The 16,946-nt window shown below is 39.2% G+C and overlaps 1 protein-coding gene across 1 annotated transcript in view; it reads right to left on the bottom strand.

Moving 5' to 3' along the window:
- Window positions 1-16,718, bottom strand: part of kif26bb (kinesin family member 26Bb) — a 45,918-nt gene extending 29,200 nt beyond the window's left edge. The window contains exons 1-3 of the mRNA XM_063002482.1: window positions 16,336-16,718; window positions 14,681-15,016; window positions 2,276-2,629 (exon numbers count right to left, since the gene is read on the bottom strand). Coding sequence (XP_062858552.1) covers window positions 2,276-2,629; window positions 14,681-15,016; window positions 16,336-16,356 — 711 coding nt within the window. The 5' untranslated portion in view covers window positions 16,357-16,718. The remainder of the gene's footprint in view (window positions 1-2,275; window positions 2,630-14,680; window positions 15,017-16,335) is intronic.
- Window positions 16,719-16,946: the final 228 nt, after the last annotated feature.

Genomic DNA, 16,946 nt, shown 5'->3' with positions numbered 1-16,946 from the left:
TCTTCTAGACCTTCATCAGTGGTCACAGGACGCTGCCCACGGGGCGCTGTTGGCTGGATATTTTTGATTGGTGGACTATTCTCAGGACTATAAGAACTCCATCAGTGCTGCTGTGTCTTATGCACTCATACCAGCACAACACACACTAACACACCACCATCATGTCAGTGTCACTGCAGTGCTGAGAATGATCCACCACCCAAATAATACCTACTCTGTAGTGGTCCTGGGGGAGTCCTGACCATTGAAGAACATGCAGAAAAAAAACAGATGGACTACAGTCAGTAAATGTAGAACTACAAAGTGCTTCTATATGGTAAGTGGAGCTGATAAAATTTAATGTTATGGCTGATCAGTGTATGTTCAAAATAAGCAGGTCAACTAAAACATGAGCACACAATAAGTAGAGAATGACTCAAACATTTACATTAGTCATGAACTCGTTCAAGTTCAGAATGGCTGCCTGAAGCTACCGACATAGTCTGAAGCCTCTAAGCTTAATTCTGTCTCTGCAGAAGTGCTTGAGTAAATTCACAAATAGACTGTGTGTAGTCTAGCACAAGGTAATGGTGAACATTAACTCTATAATAAGGCACTCTTAATCTTAATTTTCTTTATGTTTCACTGACGTTTAGTTCCAGTCATGCTAAACGGAAGCCCTCTTCTTACTAAGGCAAGTAATGCATTGCTGTAATGCCAATTACTGCTGGTGAGAACCTATGGCTGCAGAGTCATCTGGGAGAAGATACTGCAATGGATCCGCTAAGGTCGACAGTACTTCATGCTGATACTCCCTCAGCTCGACTTTCCTTTCTTTCAACCTCTGTCTGCTCTCAACTTTCCTGGCTCCATCAATAGAAGGCATGAATAAGGATTTAATCACACACACCCTTTTATAGCTAAGTCTTCCATCCACCCAACATCCAGTCTATGCTTATGATGCAGCACTGCAGTAGAAAGCATTTCCATTTCTTCTTTATTTACAGTCTGCTGCTTTCAGGGAATGAATTTTCACTAGCCATTAAATATTACCATGATATTGATCATGTCCTTATTTTTGACCGCCAACTGTATGACAGGAATAAATCAAGCGCTACTTTGCATTAACTATGGAAAGCCCTTAGCTACATCTTGGGACCTAATTGAGACTGATTAGAAAGGCGATGAATCACACACTCACATGGTCTGGAAACATTCACGGCGCTCATAAAACGATGTGACATGTAATGAAGAACTGCAGGGGGATTGCATCATACAGTCCAGATAATGGATTACTGCAGACTGGCTGTTCATGTCAGGTTCGCAGTAATGCAATGGATGGCTGTTGTCAAATATGGTTTGCTTGGTTTTTTTCAATTGGGTTTCCACATAGCTCAGTAAATGTTTCTTTACACATACTGCTTATATTAATGTTTAGATGTATTATTACTGTCATCTGTGACATTAACAATGATTTGCTTCTGTTCTGAAATACACCGATCAGCCATATAATTAAAACCACCTCCTTGTTTCTACACACTGTCCATTTTATCAGCTCCACTTACCATATAGGAGCACTTTGTAGTTCTTCAGTGGTCAGGACCCCACAGGACCACCACAGAGCAGGTATTATTTAGGTGGTGGATCATTCTCAGCACTACATTGACAGTAACATGGTGGTGGTGTGTTAGTGTGTGTTGTGCTGGTATGAGTGAATCAGACACAGCAGTGCTGCTGAAGTTTTTAAATACTGTGTCCACTCACTTTCCACTCTATTAGACACTCCTACCTAGTTGGTCCACCTTGTAGATGTAAAGTCAGAGACGATCGCTCATCTATTGCTGCTGTTTGTTTGCTCATCTTCTAGACCTTCATCAGTGGTTACTGCAGTGCTAAGAATGACGCATCATTTAAATAAAACCTACTCTGTAGTGGTCCTGTGGAGGTCCTGACCATTGAAGAACAGGGTGAAAGCAGGCTGATTGGTGTAAGTAATTTCTTTTTTTACAGTACATAACCTTGTTATAACAATTTAAGTTCTCCCATTGGTCTACATTGTGTAAATACTTAAAATACAATTACAATGTTTTTACAATTTGTCCTTTTGTGGATGCATTTTTATATCAGATGTACTATGAAAATATATACAGTGCTGCAATTTAATGATTAGTGAATAACTGATTATTTATATATAAATGTAATTATTCATTAAAAGTATTAATCAAATATTAATGTAACTATTTTAAATTTAGGTTTTATTCTTGACATTTCCCAAGAATTCAAACAGTATGCCTACTGTGTCATCAAATGTAGAGACTCCATTATTTGCAGTCCACAGGGCCTCTAAACGTGCCTGTTCTCTGACCCAGCTTTCCGTCCTCAAATTGCTGGACCTCCGACGGTTATTGAGGTTTGGAGAACTGGAGCCGAGGGTTTTGGGCAAAGTGTGAGTGCCTGAGGCAGGATGGCCAGCTGAGACATTGGCAGGGGGAGAATTGGGCCAGATGGTCCGGTTTTGGGTTAGAATACTATGGATCGCCTCCTGCTTTAGCTGGCTCAGATGAGCAAGGCAGACTTCACAGCAACCACCAAGTCCAATCCAGGCAGGGACTTGCATGCCCTCGTAAAGGAGGACAGCGAGTTTTGGGTCCTGTGGTAAAAAGAGAGAAAGGGGTTGAAATTACTTTTTTTATAGATTTGAATATGATATATATATAATGTAATTAATAACTATAACAGCAATATATCTAGTGTGATTGTTTAGTTACACAATTTCTGCATTAGAAGAATTAAATGCTGCTTGTTTATAAAGCAATAAAAAATTAGGAGTCTACAAAAAGAGGACATTTAGTATTCTTGCAACACTGTAAACCTGAATCTGCTGTAAAAATGCACTGCACTGCAAAAGTTGCAGTGCACTGCAAAAGTTGGCGGTATGACTGGCACAACCTGCAATACTATGACTAAAAAACTCAGGGGTAACAGCAAAGAACTTACAAAATTGCCATTGTCTTCATTTATACACTGTCACTACCAGCTAATATCCAGAGTAACCGCCGTGTGCAGCACGGACAGCAGCTAGACGGGCTGGGAGTGACTCAGTAAGGTCCTGGTAGGTTGTCACACGTATCTGGAGCCATGCTGACAGCAGTGCATCCCACTGCTGCTAGAGGGTGCGTGGGTATCCATGGAGCAAACATGACAATCGAGGTGGTCCCACAGATGCTCAATTGGGTTCAATTGGGGGACCAGGGTAGTACATGGAAGTCTTGGTCATGCACTTCCAACATGTTGCATTGTCTTGCTGGAGGAGTACATCCACCCCAGGGAAGACAATCAGCATGTCGGTTGAGAGTGCCTTCCACATCCACATGGATGCATGGACCCCGAGAATGCCATGTAAACATTCCCCAGACCATAACGCTGCCACAGCCGTCAAAAGTAGGAAGTGGTCATGATAATGTGACTCGACAGTGTATATGACTATAAAAACAACTAGATTAAAATTGTCCTTATTAAGAAGCACCAAAGTGAAAAACATTGCTTGCATATAAAACAGGTGTTAGTACTGCCAGGGTTGCCTGAAGCTCTGATAACCTTGGAAAGGGATGTACTTCCTGCACCAACTGAGGAAGTTCACCATGGCCCAGGAGCCCATGGTGCAGTTCTACACTGCCATCATAGAGTCTGTCATCACCACGTCCATTACAGTTCATTGTATGTGTGAGCATACTTAGTCAATAAAGCCTGACTGTGATTCTAAAAATATTCTGCATTCAGTAAAATAAAAATTAATCAGTAAAATGTATAAGCTAGTCAAAGTCACACTTTTCAGACATTTAACACTTTTGCTGGCAAGAAAAAATCCTATGCAATCTGATGTTAATGTAACCTCAGGTGTCAATCTGAGGTTAATTTCAGCACAGACAGCACTTAATTTTAGCAAGATCACTAAAATTGAAACTGGCCAGTGTATACATGTTTGACACATTCAATTTCCTGGTACTGGGAGGGTGGTACTAGGAGGGTTTGGATTGATCAGGGCTGGTAATTGGTTTACAAAGTATGAGAACCACAGATATAAAAACATCTCAAGTTTATAAGAACATCTCTGGGACAATAGTCTATGCATACATTGGATTGGTGATAGGGTGACAGAAAAGACATACAGTGGGACTTTGAAACTCAACATCAATTGGTTCTGGGACTAATTTTGAGTTTAAAAAGCATTGAGTTTGAAGGTGTATGGGAAACCTGTTCATGCGTTCTGTGGTTCCGTAAAACTGCATATATTTTAGGTTAATGTAAAATAATGGGGTTGTTTTTGACACGTATACACTGAAACTAATACGATGTCATTCTTTTAATACATCAAACCACATTAAGCTTTTTTTAACAATAAGCGTTTTAGAAAAGCTAATTCTTACAATTTTTCTGAACCTCGAGCTGTAACACAAGTTTAAAAGTGAAACAGGAGATAAATCCAGCTAAACACAGATTTGACGGTTATTCCTCACAAATGCAGTTTCGTCTCATATTCGCACTTTGATGACGTTTTACCACACCGATCAAGCCGAGCGCTGAACAAAGCGACTGTTTATTGTTAATTTGAAATGTAATAAATACAATAAACAAATAAATAATTAAATACAAAAATTAATTAAAAAAAAACGTTGAGTAAACTCCATTGAGTTTAAGGGAAACGTTGAGTTTTAGGGTACAAATTTCTCGACAAAGGACGTTGAGTTACAAGGTTTCACTGTAATTGAATAAAATACAGTATTAATTCAGCAGTTAAGGTAGTGGATTATTAATCGGTTGTTGGTTTAACAGCCACCACCACCGAGTTGTCACTGTTGGGGCCCCTGTGCAAGGCCCTTAACCAGTTGCTTGTATTGTATTTTTTCAATTTGTGAAAAAAGTGTCTGTTACATGCATAAATGTGTCAAATCCCAGATCAGAATCCATATCAATGAACACAAGCAAGTTAAAAGTACAAAGGTGGTCTATGATACAGAGATGGCTTAGCAAAGAAAATTTAAGGGAGTCCAGCCACACCACTATCAAGCAGCCACTCCAGTGTCTATAAGCAGCTAATTGTCATCTTGTGGGCTTAAAAGATTTGATTTAGGATTTAAGATTTCTTTACTGTCGTATCGAATCTCAGCTCTGCCTGCCGGCTAAGGCTGAGCAGCCACATGAACAACAATTGAGCCGGATGGGGTCTCTCTCTCATGACTGGGTGTGTCTTTCCATACACAATGCTGAGCTGCACTGCACTCGTCAAAGTGTAGCTGATAAGATGCATAAGGCATGCTGCCCACGTGTCGGAGGGGGTGTGGGTTAGCGTCGTTCTCCTCACTCAGAGCAGGGATCGGCATTGGTGGAGAGGAAGCATGACGCAATCGGGCAACTGGACGCACTAAAAAGGCAGAAAAAAGGAGAAAATGCATAAAGAATATATAAAATGTGCTCTGGTTTTCTCCCAAAGACATGCGGTCAGGTTAACTGGCGATACTAAATTGCCCTAGGTGTTTGTGTGTGTGTGTGTTTGCCCTGTGATGGACTGGAGACCTGTCCAGGGTGGTTCCTCAAATTTGCCCATTGAATTGTACCCACTGCAACCCTGAATCAGCTAGTAGTGGTAAAACAGACAATGAATGAATTATGAGAATGAATATAGAATAAATTATAAACATAAATTATATGAATACATACAATACTATAACAACTAACACAATATTGCACACAAATTCAGTTATTAACTATTTAGGATTCAAGTTATCACAGATATTGCTCATGTTACACTGTATTTAAGAGCCTGATGACGTTTGGCTTGAAGCTCTTAAAGAGCTTTACAGTACTGCACCGCAAGTACCACTGCGGTATCTCTTATCTGAGGATAAGAGGAAAAACAGGTAGTGACAGGGGTGGGTGGAGTCTTTCCTGATACTGGTAGCTCTTAAGAGGTGGTGTTTTCTGGCCAAGTACTCAATAGGTGGGAGAGTAGTCCCAATGATTCCTTCCGTTGTCCTTACCACTCTCCTTATGGCATTACAGCTCTCAAACCACAGAGAAATGAAGCTGGTCAAAACACTCTATGGTAAAGATTGATGTATTCAGATGTGCTGTTTTCAGCCATCATAGAAAATGCAGAGACTGACTTTCTAAACAAGATTCGTCTTTAAAAGAAGGGCTATGTACAACCCCAAATCAGAAAAAGTTGGGACAGTATGGAAAATGCAAGTAAAATAAAAATGCAGTGTTCCTTACATTTACTTTGACTTATTTGATTGCAGACAGTTTGAACCTGAGATAATTTATGTTTTATCTGCTCAACTTCATTTCATTTGTTAATATACCTCCATTCCTGCATTTCAGGCCTGCAACACATTCCAAAAAAAGTTGGGACGGGGGCAATTTATGGCTAGTAATGAGGTGAAAAAACTAAATAATGATGTGATTCCAAACAGGTGATGTCAACAGGTGATTGTAATTATGGTTTGGTACAAAAGCAGCATCCAGGAAAGAGTCTTTTATGAGCAATGATAGCCAGAGGATCTCCAGTTTGTCAACAAATGTGTGAGAAAATTATTGAAATTTTTAAAAACAATGTACCTCAAAGCAAGATTGGAAGGGATATTGCATATTTCTCCCTCTACAGTGCATAATATCATTAAACCATTGAAAGAATCGGGAGGAATTTCAGTAAAGGCCAAGGGCTCAAGCACAAGCTGAACGCCCGTGATCTTTGATCCCTCAGACGACACTGCATCATGAACCGCCACTCAACAATAGCTGATATAACCACATGGGTGAGGGATTACTTTGGCAAACTTTTGTCAAGCACTACAATACAGAGTTACATGCACAAATGCCACTTCTAATTTTACTGGGCAAAAAAGAAGCCTTATGTTAACCATGTTCAGAAGCGGCATCGACTTATCTGGGCTCTGAGGCATCTAGGATGGATCATCACACAGTTGAAACGTGTATTGTGGTCAAATGAATCAGCATTCCAGGTTTTTTTGGAAAAATTGACACACTGTGCTCCGGACCAAAAACGAAAAGGACCATCCAGAATGTTATCAGCAACAAGTCTAAAAGCCAGGGTCTGTCATGGTATGGGGCTGTGTCAGTGCCCTTGGCAAAGGTCATTTACAGTTCTGTGATGGCAGCATTAATTCAGAAAAGTACATTGAGATCTTAGAGCTTCATATGCTGCCTTCAAGACGTCATCTTTTCCAGGGACCTCCATGCATTTTTCAACAAGACAATGCAAAACCACATGCTGCACACATTACAAAGGCATGGCTGCGCTAGAAGAGGGTACTGGTACTGGACTGGTCTGCCTGCCTGCAGTCCTGACCTGTCCCCAATAGAGAATGTGTGGAGAATTTTGAAACAAAAAATGTTGCACATCTTAAGACGTGTTTGCAGGAAGAATGGGACAAAATAAAAGCTGAAACACTAAATCACTTGGTCTCCTCAGTGCCAAAACGTCTTTTAAGTGTGGTGAAAAGGAATGGCAACATTATAAAGTGGTAAATGCTTTACTGTCCCAACTTTTTTTGGAATGTGTTGCAGGCCTGAAATGCAGGAATGGATGTTTATTAATAAATAAAGTTGACCAGACAAAACATGAAATATCTCAGGTTCATCCTGTCTGCAATCAAATAAAAGTCAAAGTAAATGTAAGAAACTCTGTGTTTTTTATTACTTGCATTTTCCATACTGTCCCAACTTTTTCTGATCTGAGGTTGTAATATATAAGTAAACATCAGGCATAAAATTTGCAATGGGCAAATAAAGTATTTACTAAACGATAAAGTTAATAAGGTAAAATGTTTAATATTGTTTTTAATTTTTTAACTTATTATTAATTTATTACAGGTTAAAGTAGATTTTAATGCATTCTGTCAATATTATGTCTTATGTTAGACAAATGGTCAATTACATAGTAACAATTGTAATAAATGCCCATTATAAGTTCATATAAATTATACAGCAACCTATACATTTGGTCACGTCATTGTACTATGATAACTGAATGTCAGAATACATTTCTGCTAGGCAAAGGACCTTGTCTGGAAGCCTGGACGTTTTATCAATATGACTGGCACAGGCTAAGGACGTGGTCCACTAACCCATTTGCTTTATTAAATACTGAATTCTGTCAAAAGGGAAGCTCACCAATGCATCTTTGTCTTTGAAATAACATTATATTTGTATGTTATCCTCTAGGAAAGAAAATTGTTTTTTATATTCCACCCATTCTTTTAAATCTTCTCATGTAATGAGGGGTGTTGGGGGAGACATGCGAGTCACGATTCTATTACAGGAGCTAATCGATTTAAACTCATTTAAAAGAGGAAAAAAAGCTCTTGCTTGGGCATGTAATGGATATTTGAGCCAGCAGACTGCATTGCTCATGGGATGCATGTGTAGGTCCAGGTCATCTGAAACTGTTGGGTCATTATGGAGATAAGATGGTAGAGTATATTTGTAAAAGTGTTTAAATAAAAGAAATGCTTTCTAGATTTTTGTCTAGTTTTAAAAGCATTTGGTAATAAAAATGCGTAAACAATGTAGGGTTTTCTTTCTAACACATTGTACAAACTGTACAATAGCTTGCCTGTCTTGCAAAAAAAAATCAGTACTTCCTAAATATTACTTTTATTTTGCATCTGTGATTTTTATTGATTTTGTCTGGCACTAGCACATTTTCTCAATAGCCAGACATACAGATTCAAAACATTTTTAAGCATGATCACATATTCCTTGTGTCAGCCAGTTTAACACAATGCTCAATTTATGAACAGTGCCACTAATGAGACACTATACACCGATCAGCCATAACATTAAAACCACCTCCTGGTTTCTACACTCACTGTCCATTTTATCAGCTCCACTTACCATATAGAAGCACTTTGTAGTTCTACAATTACTGACTGTAGTCCATCTGTTTCTCTGCATGCTTTGTTAGCCCCCTTTCATGCTGTTCTTCAATGGTCAGGACCCCCACAGGACCACTACAGAGCAGGTATTATTTGGGTGGTGGGTCATTCTTAGCACTGCAGTGACACTAACATGGTGGTGGTGTTAGTGTGTGTTGTGCTGGTATGAGTGGATCAGACACAGCAGCGCTGATGGAGTTTTTAAACACCTCACTGTCACTGCTGGACTGAGAATAGTCCACCAACCAAAGACATCCAGCCAACAGCGCCCCGTGGGCAGCATCCTGTGACCACTGATGAAGGTCTAGAAGATGACCAACTCAAACAGCAGCAATAGATGAGCGATCGTCTCTGACTTTACATCTACAAGGTGGACCAACTAGGTAGGAGCGTCTAATAGAATGGACAGTGAGTGGACACGGTATTTAAAAACTCCAGCAGTGCTGCTGTGTCTGATCCACTCATACCAGCACAACACACACTAACACACCACCACCATGTCAGTGTCACTGCAGTGCTGAGAATCATCCAGCACCTAAATAATACCTGCTCTGTGGTGGTCCTGTGGGGGTCCTGAACATTGAAGAACAGGGTGAAAGCAGGCTAAAAAAGTATGTAGAGAAACAGATGGACTACAGTCAGTAATTGTAGAACTACAAAGTGCTTCTATATGGTAAGTGGAGCTGATAAAATAGACAGTGAGTGTAGAAACAAGGAGGTCATTTTAATGTTATGGCTGAATCACTCATTTGCAAACTGGGTTGATATTTTGCAGCACATTTATTTTCTGCATGTTTTTGAAAGCTGGAAAGTGAACAGCCTTATTGTGGAACAGACTATTCCCATTAGGATTGAAATGTATAACTGGTACAGCAGTCTAATTCACTAGCCCACCACTGCAGAGACCCAACAGACATAACTGGACATGTCTGTGTTTTTTTCTTGGTGTACATGCCCTTGTACAGTTATAATCTAATGATATGCTTTTTTGTTTATGGACCAGTGCCTAAGCCTGTTACACCACTGAACTGCCAAATGTGCATTACTTTTGTACATTAGAGTGTATTTACCACACCCCTACTATAATATTCCCTATTATGTAGTATAAAGGACAATAATTTATAATTTCAATAATCTACACCGATCAGCCATAACATTAAAACCACCTCCTGGTTTCTACACTCACTGTCCATTTCATCAGCTCCACTTACCATATAGTAGTACTTTGTAGTTCTACAATTACTGACTGTAGTTTATTTATTTCTCTACATACCTTTCTCTACATACCTTTTTAGCCTCAATGGTCAGGACCCCCACAGGACCACCACAGAGCAGGTATTATTTAGGTGGTGGATCATTCTCAGCACTGCAGTGACACTGATATGGTGGTGGCGTGTTAGTGTGTGTTGTGCTGGTATGAGTGGATCAGACACAGCAGCACTGTTGGAGTTTTTAAATACCGTGTCCACTCACTGTCCACTCTATTAGACACTCTATTTTTTTTTTTTATTATCTCTGAACCAATCACAAAAACACGTTTTTGCTGTTCAGTGTGAATTTATTTATTTGCTTATTTCTGATTGGCTCTTTGAGTCATATAAAACAGGCAGACTGCTTTGAGCAGCTCAGTAGAGCAGACATGTTCTGTCAGTGTGAACAGGAGAGGCGATCACATATCAGGGCAATTTAAAACACTTCTTTAAGTTTAAACTCACTTCCACATGGTAACGTTTGCTTAATGTGGTGATTTGTTGCTTAATATTACTTACTTATATTTTTTAAATTATTTTATTAGCAGTTAGCTGCTAGTTAGTATCAGCTAATCTGCCAGACTTAATTTTACTTGATACCTTTCTGTATGTTTTTTTGTGTGAATTTTGCATTTAATAAACACACATTGTCAGAAAAACCTATAATGCATGTTTTTTTTATTTTAAAAAAATCAACCGAACATGCCAGTGTCACATTTGAGGGCTCCTCCATGTCACAACATGCCCACCCATTATGTTTTGCTGCTCCCCCAAGCAAAGCAGTCCAGAACCGGGGCTGCCCAGGTACCTTTATCAGGAACACATGGCATCATGGACTTCATTAAGCACCAGATAATTTGAAGTCTAATTGTCTGGGTTGGGTTGACTCTTAAAGCAGGACATTAATACAAAACAAGAACAGTGTCTTGCTGAAACACCCAACTGTGTCCAAGAACCTTCTGGCTGATAGTTTGAAATTGTGCTGAAGAACTGGAGGTAATCTTTTTTTCTTATTAACCTGTCAACTTTCTGCAAGGTGCCAGTTCCATTGGCGGAAATACAGCCCCAGGGCATCAAATTACCACCACCATGCTAGACAGTAGGTACAATGTTGTGATGTTTGAATGCTTCACCTTTTTTTCTTTGAATATTTTTGTTTTATCTGTCCACAAAACTCCAGAAAGTTTTTTTTATTCTCCAAAGGGCTTTTTTGTCTATGTGATAAACAACAAAATTTAGTCAAGATAGTCAAGGTGCTGATTCTGATGCAGTGGCTCCTTTTTTGCAATAAGGCAATTGTTTTTACTGCAGTTTATATGGCACCATTCTATTAGCTTTTAATTTATGGCACTCCTGCATTTATGGTGGTGTCTGGATTACATTTGACACAGACAAATTTCATCTCAGCATTAAGGGACAGTTTGGGTTCCCTTCTGAAGTTGGCAAAGAGACCATTGTTCCATGTACTTTGTGGTTGAATACAATTGTTTGTTCAAATGGTCTTGAAACCTGACATTTCTTAGAAAAGACTTAAAATCACCATTGATAAATATTAAGTTAAATGACATTTTTACAGAACAAATTGAAATGTTTACACCACCAGACAAAGAAGAGTTGCAAATATCACTGAAATCATGAATGCCAGGACAAACCTGGCCTCTTAAATGTATACTATATAGCCGAAAATACACTAGCCACTATGAACAAAAGTATGGCACACCCCTTCTAATTTTTGCATGCATGTGTTTCAGCTACAACACTTACTAACAGGTGTAATAAATCAATTATGTAAAGGAAATCATGTGCTTCCAACCCTGCAGCAACAATTTGGGGAAGGCCCTTTCTGTTTCAGCATTACTGTGCCCCTGTGCACAAATCAAGATCTATAAAGACATAAAGAAAAGCTTGGTTTAAAGAATCTCCAGTGGTCTGAGACCCATGACATCAGCCCCACTGAACATCAATGGAGGCTTTCCTGACCAACATCAGTGCCCATCCTCACGAATCAATGATTAAATGGACATACTTCAAAGTCCTGTGAGAAGCCTTCTCAAAAGAGTGGCTGATTTTATACCTGAAAAGATCACATAAAGGTCACTCTATTTCAGTATTATTTCATTTTAAAATGGGATGTCCGATGAGCTCATGCTTTTTTTTGTATTTTGTTTATGCATTCTCTCGCCTTTTTTCTTCCGACTTTTAGCACGTCCAGTTGCCCAATTGCATCATGCTTCCTCTCCACTAATGCCAATCCCCGCTTTGATTAAGGAGAACAAAGCTAACCCATGCCCCCTCTGACATGTGGGCAGCAGCCGTATGCATTTTTTCACCTGCACTATGTGTATGGAGAGACTTCCCCACCCCGGTGCAGACACCATCAATCAGCCAGAAGAGGTCATAGTTGCATCAGTTGCATCAGTTACGAGGAGACCCCATCTGGCTTACTACTACCCAACCCCTATATAAACAACAACCGTTGTTAATGTGGCCGCTCAGCCCAGCTGGATGGCAGAGCTGAAATTAGATACGATGTATTCGAGATCCCAGCTCCAGTGTTTTACCACTGCGCCACCTGAGCGGCGAGTCCAAATGCTTTTGGCCATATAGTGTATTAGTGTATAGTGTGAAGGATATTCATTCTAAAGGTGTTTAAGATCTGAGATTGGGCCACTGAGGTCCCCTACACAAAAGTTATCAGTCTTCATGTAATCTTTGTGCACAGGGCCACACTCATAATGGATCAGGAAGGGGACTTCCCCAAACAGTTGCCACCAATTTGAAAGCATATCATTTGCTGTATATAATTGACAACAACATTTACAACACAAACAAAAGCTGTGAGCACAACAGCATTAGGGGAAAACACAAATACAATATTATGAATTTAGCATTCAAAAACGCTGCATTTCAGAAACGCTGCATTTCGAAAACACTGCATTTTGAAAATGCTGCATTTTGAAAACGCTGCATTTTGAAAACGCTGCATTTTGAAAACGCTGCATGAATTACAACAATACATTTCAAAAACACTGCATTAACTAAACCAAAAACATTATTAAAAAACTGCATTTTAAAAGAACTGCATTAACTAAACCAAAAAAAATAAAAAACACTGCATTTTAAAAATACTGCAATAACTGCACCAAAAATCATTTCAAAAACGCTGCATTAACTGAAACAAAATATTTTTTTAAACGCAGCATTTTTTTAAATGCTGCATTAACTGAAACAATACATTTAAAAATGCTGCATTTGGAGAAACAAAATACATTTCAAAAACATTTCACTTCAAAAATGCTGCATTTAAGGGTTGGTCTCATTCGAAATTTAAAAACCCTCAAATGCAGTGTTTTTGAAATATATTTTGTTTTCGTTAATGTAGTTTTTTAAAGTATTTTGTTTTAGTTAATGCAGCAAATTTAAAATGCATTTTTGTCAGTGCAGCGTTTTGTTTTTTATATAAATATTTTCTTTATGCATTTTCTTCCCTTTTTCTCCCTTTTTAGAGCATCCAATTGCCCGATTGCATCATGCTTCCTCTCCACCAATGCCGATCCCTGCTCTGATTGAGGAGAACGAAGCTAACCCACGCCCCCTCTGACACATGGGCAGCATACCGTATGCATCTGATCACCTACACTTTGACGAGTGCAGTGCAGCTCAGCGTTGTGTATGGAGAGACACACCCTGAGAGCACTCTTTTCCCATCTCTGTGCAGGCGCCATCAATCAGCCAGCAGAGGTCGTAATTGCACCAGTCATGAGAGAGAGTGACCCCATCTGGCTTAGTCCCACCCATCTGACAGGCCAATCGTTGTTCATGTGGCCGCTCAGCCTTAGCCGGCAGTCAGAGCTGAGATTCGATACAATGTATTCGAGATCCCAGCTCTGGTTCCAGCATGTGTTTTTACAGTGCAGCGTTTTTAAATGCTTTTTGTTTCAGTTAATGCAGCATTTTTGAAATGCATTGCTTTTCCAATGTGACTTACAGTACTGTGACAGCATACAGACTAAGCAACTGAGGGTTAAGGGCCTTGCTTAAGGGTCCAACAGCAGCAACCTAGCAGTGGTGAGGCTTTAACCAGTTACCTTCTGATTACTAGTCCAGTGCCTTAACCACTACGCAACAATGTCCCTGTAATAGGTTCTTTGTTTTTGTTAATGCATCATTTTTTTAATGCAGCATATTTAAAAATCAGCGTTTTTTTATTTTTTTTGTTTCAGTAAGTGCAGCGTTTTCTAAATGCATTGTTTTTGTTAATGCAACGTTTTTAAAATGCTGCATTCCTGGTAATGTATTTGCATGCTTCTTTAATGCTTTTGTGCTTTTAGCTTTTGTTTACTTTGTAAATGTAGTTAAGACTCAATGTGCCATTGTATTGATGTATATACTGTATACACAATATAGCAATGGGTACGACTGAAACACTTAACCTCAGTAATTTTGGCCACAAAGTCTATAGGTAAGCCATGATAACTACAATAAGGTGCTTACACTGGTTGAGACGTGTCTATCCCGTATCACTTGAAGAGCTTCTTGTCTGAGCGCCACCACACGAGAGACGCATTCATCACACAGAAGTGTCACATCTGGTGGCACTAGACTCTCCCCTCTCGCAGCCAAGGATCTAATAGAGCTGTGCCCAGACCGATCGGAGTCCAGTTTAGATCTTGAAGGACAAGTGAAGGAGGAGAAAGCGGCTGATCCAGGAGTGATACTGGAGTCCCCAAAGGCGCCTGCACCTTCAGGTGGGAGCCGCTCAGAACGCGCCCCACATGTACGCGCATCCCGGGTAGCGCTCAGAGCAGCGCGCGCTTTACTGCCGTTAATCTGTGTGCAATCACAATAAACATTTATTGGACTCAATAAAGGCAAGATCAATAACAATTAATAAAGCTATTTATTATAAGCAATACCCAACCCCATATTATAATATGCAATGCTAAATGTAATTATTACTTTAAGAATTTCCACTTTTAACCCAGTTATATACAAACAATATTTGTAACCAAGGTTGGAAATAAGCAAATGATCAGAAGACATATTTACAATATAAACATTATCATATTAAGTCCAAAATACATACCAATTGCAGTATCAGGAATTCATTTATTTTGTCATTTGTAATCATTTCTGAATGCATACATTCATTCATTTTCACTAGCCTTGTCAGTGATGGGCCCTTTTCACTCTTAGAAGCAATATAGGGCAGTTTATTTACTTTTAGAAGGTGAGAGGAAACCGGAGTATCAGAACCCATGCCGCAGACACTGGGAGAGCATTAAAGACAACCAGGGTGGCACGGTGGCTAAGTGGGTAGCACTGTCGCCTTACAGCAAGAAGGTCCTGGGTTCGATCCCCAGGTGGGGCGGTCTGGGTCCTTTCTGTGTGGAGTCTGCATATTCCCCCCCATGTCTGTGTGGGTTTACTCCGGGAGCTCCGGTTTCCTCCCACAGTCCAAAGACATGCAAATGAGGTAAATTGGAGACACTAAATTGTCCATGACTGTGTTCAATATAACCTTGTGAAGATAAACTATCGTTTCCTGTAATGAATGTAACCAAAAGTGTAAAACATGACGTTAAAATCCTAATGAACAAACAAACAGACAACCAAACCCCTGTTGCATCTACTGTACCAGCTGCACCACTGTGCCAGTCTTTTTATGTTAGTGTGGTTTGCCATAAAATAATAATAATACTGACATAAATTATCAATGTGGTTTAATAATGCAAATGCACACTCCTCTAAGAGAGAATGTTTTGTTTTTTAACATCACTTCACCTCCTGTGGAACTGGAACTCTCCCAGCAATGCAATGGTGCTTCTTCAATTTATTTTTAAATAATTTAAATGTATATTGAAAACCATGCTTTAAGTATTGTAATTGAATACATTACTCAATATATTTAGGGATAGGCAGTCGTAAATAATTTGTTGCCCATGCCTTTTTGTATTATGTTTCTTTTTGCATTATATACTCTGTTGAACATGGTTCAGTTTATATAAGTTTGCATGCACTTCTGTGTTAATAAAACATACATTGTTAAAATAATGTATGGATAGAATGGCTTAACACATTAATACTCACTTGCACTTATCATTTAATGAAATTGGATAGTATGAATTAAAAGGCTTATAGCTACTTACATATCTTGGACTTGTAGTCATCTCTAAAGATCTTATTATAGCCTATTCGTATCCAGTAATCAAAAAGATCCAAGTTGGGAAGCAGAAACAAGCCCAGAATAATAAAAAGGTATGTTGTGCGCTTGATGCCAGTTAAGAGTCCAAGTAGCAGGGGTCCGAGTGCCTGGCATTCTCTACAAACACTCCCATCAAGTCCATCCACTCACACTCATCTAATCCAGTCAACCGTCCCGGTCTTTAACTTTCAACTTCATCTTATAATAAAATAGAAAAACACCATGCAGTAAATAATAGTAAATCAACTATTACTACTCAATCCACAGAATGAAAACATGACAGATGCGCTGGTTCATTGTCTTTCTCAACAGGGTGCCACCCAGTTATTGTCAGGAGACCAAGCTTGGAGATCAGGACCTGTTATGGTTACCGCACGGTGATGTAGTGATAAGCGATTCGTTCGCGAGTCGACTCATTTGAACGAGTCTTTTGTGTATCTGTAGAATTCATTCTGAGGCAGATGTTTTTTTTATATATATATATATATTATATATATATATATATATATATATATATATATATATATATATATATATATATATATATATATATAT

This window comes from Trichomycterus rosablanca, chromosome 9 (genome assembly GCF_030014385.1).
Source record: "Trichomycterus rosablanca isolate fTriRos1 chromosome 9, fTriRos1.hap1, whole genome shotgun sequence".
NCBI classification, from domain to species: domain Eukaryota; kingdom Metazoa; phylum Chordata; class Actinopteri; order Siluriformes; family Trichomycteridae; genus Trichomycterus; species Trichomycterus rosablanca.
The sequence above is the reverse complement of the archived record's forward strand: the minus strand, read 5'-3'. Positions and strand labels throughout refer to the sequence as shown.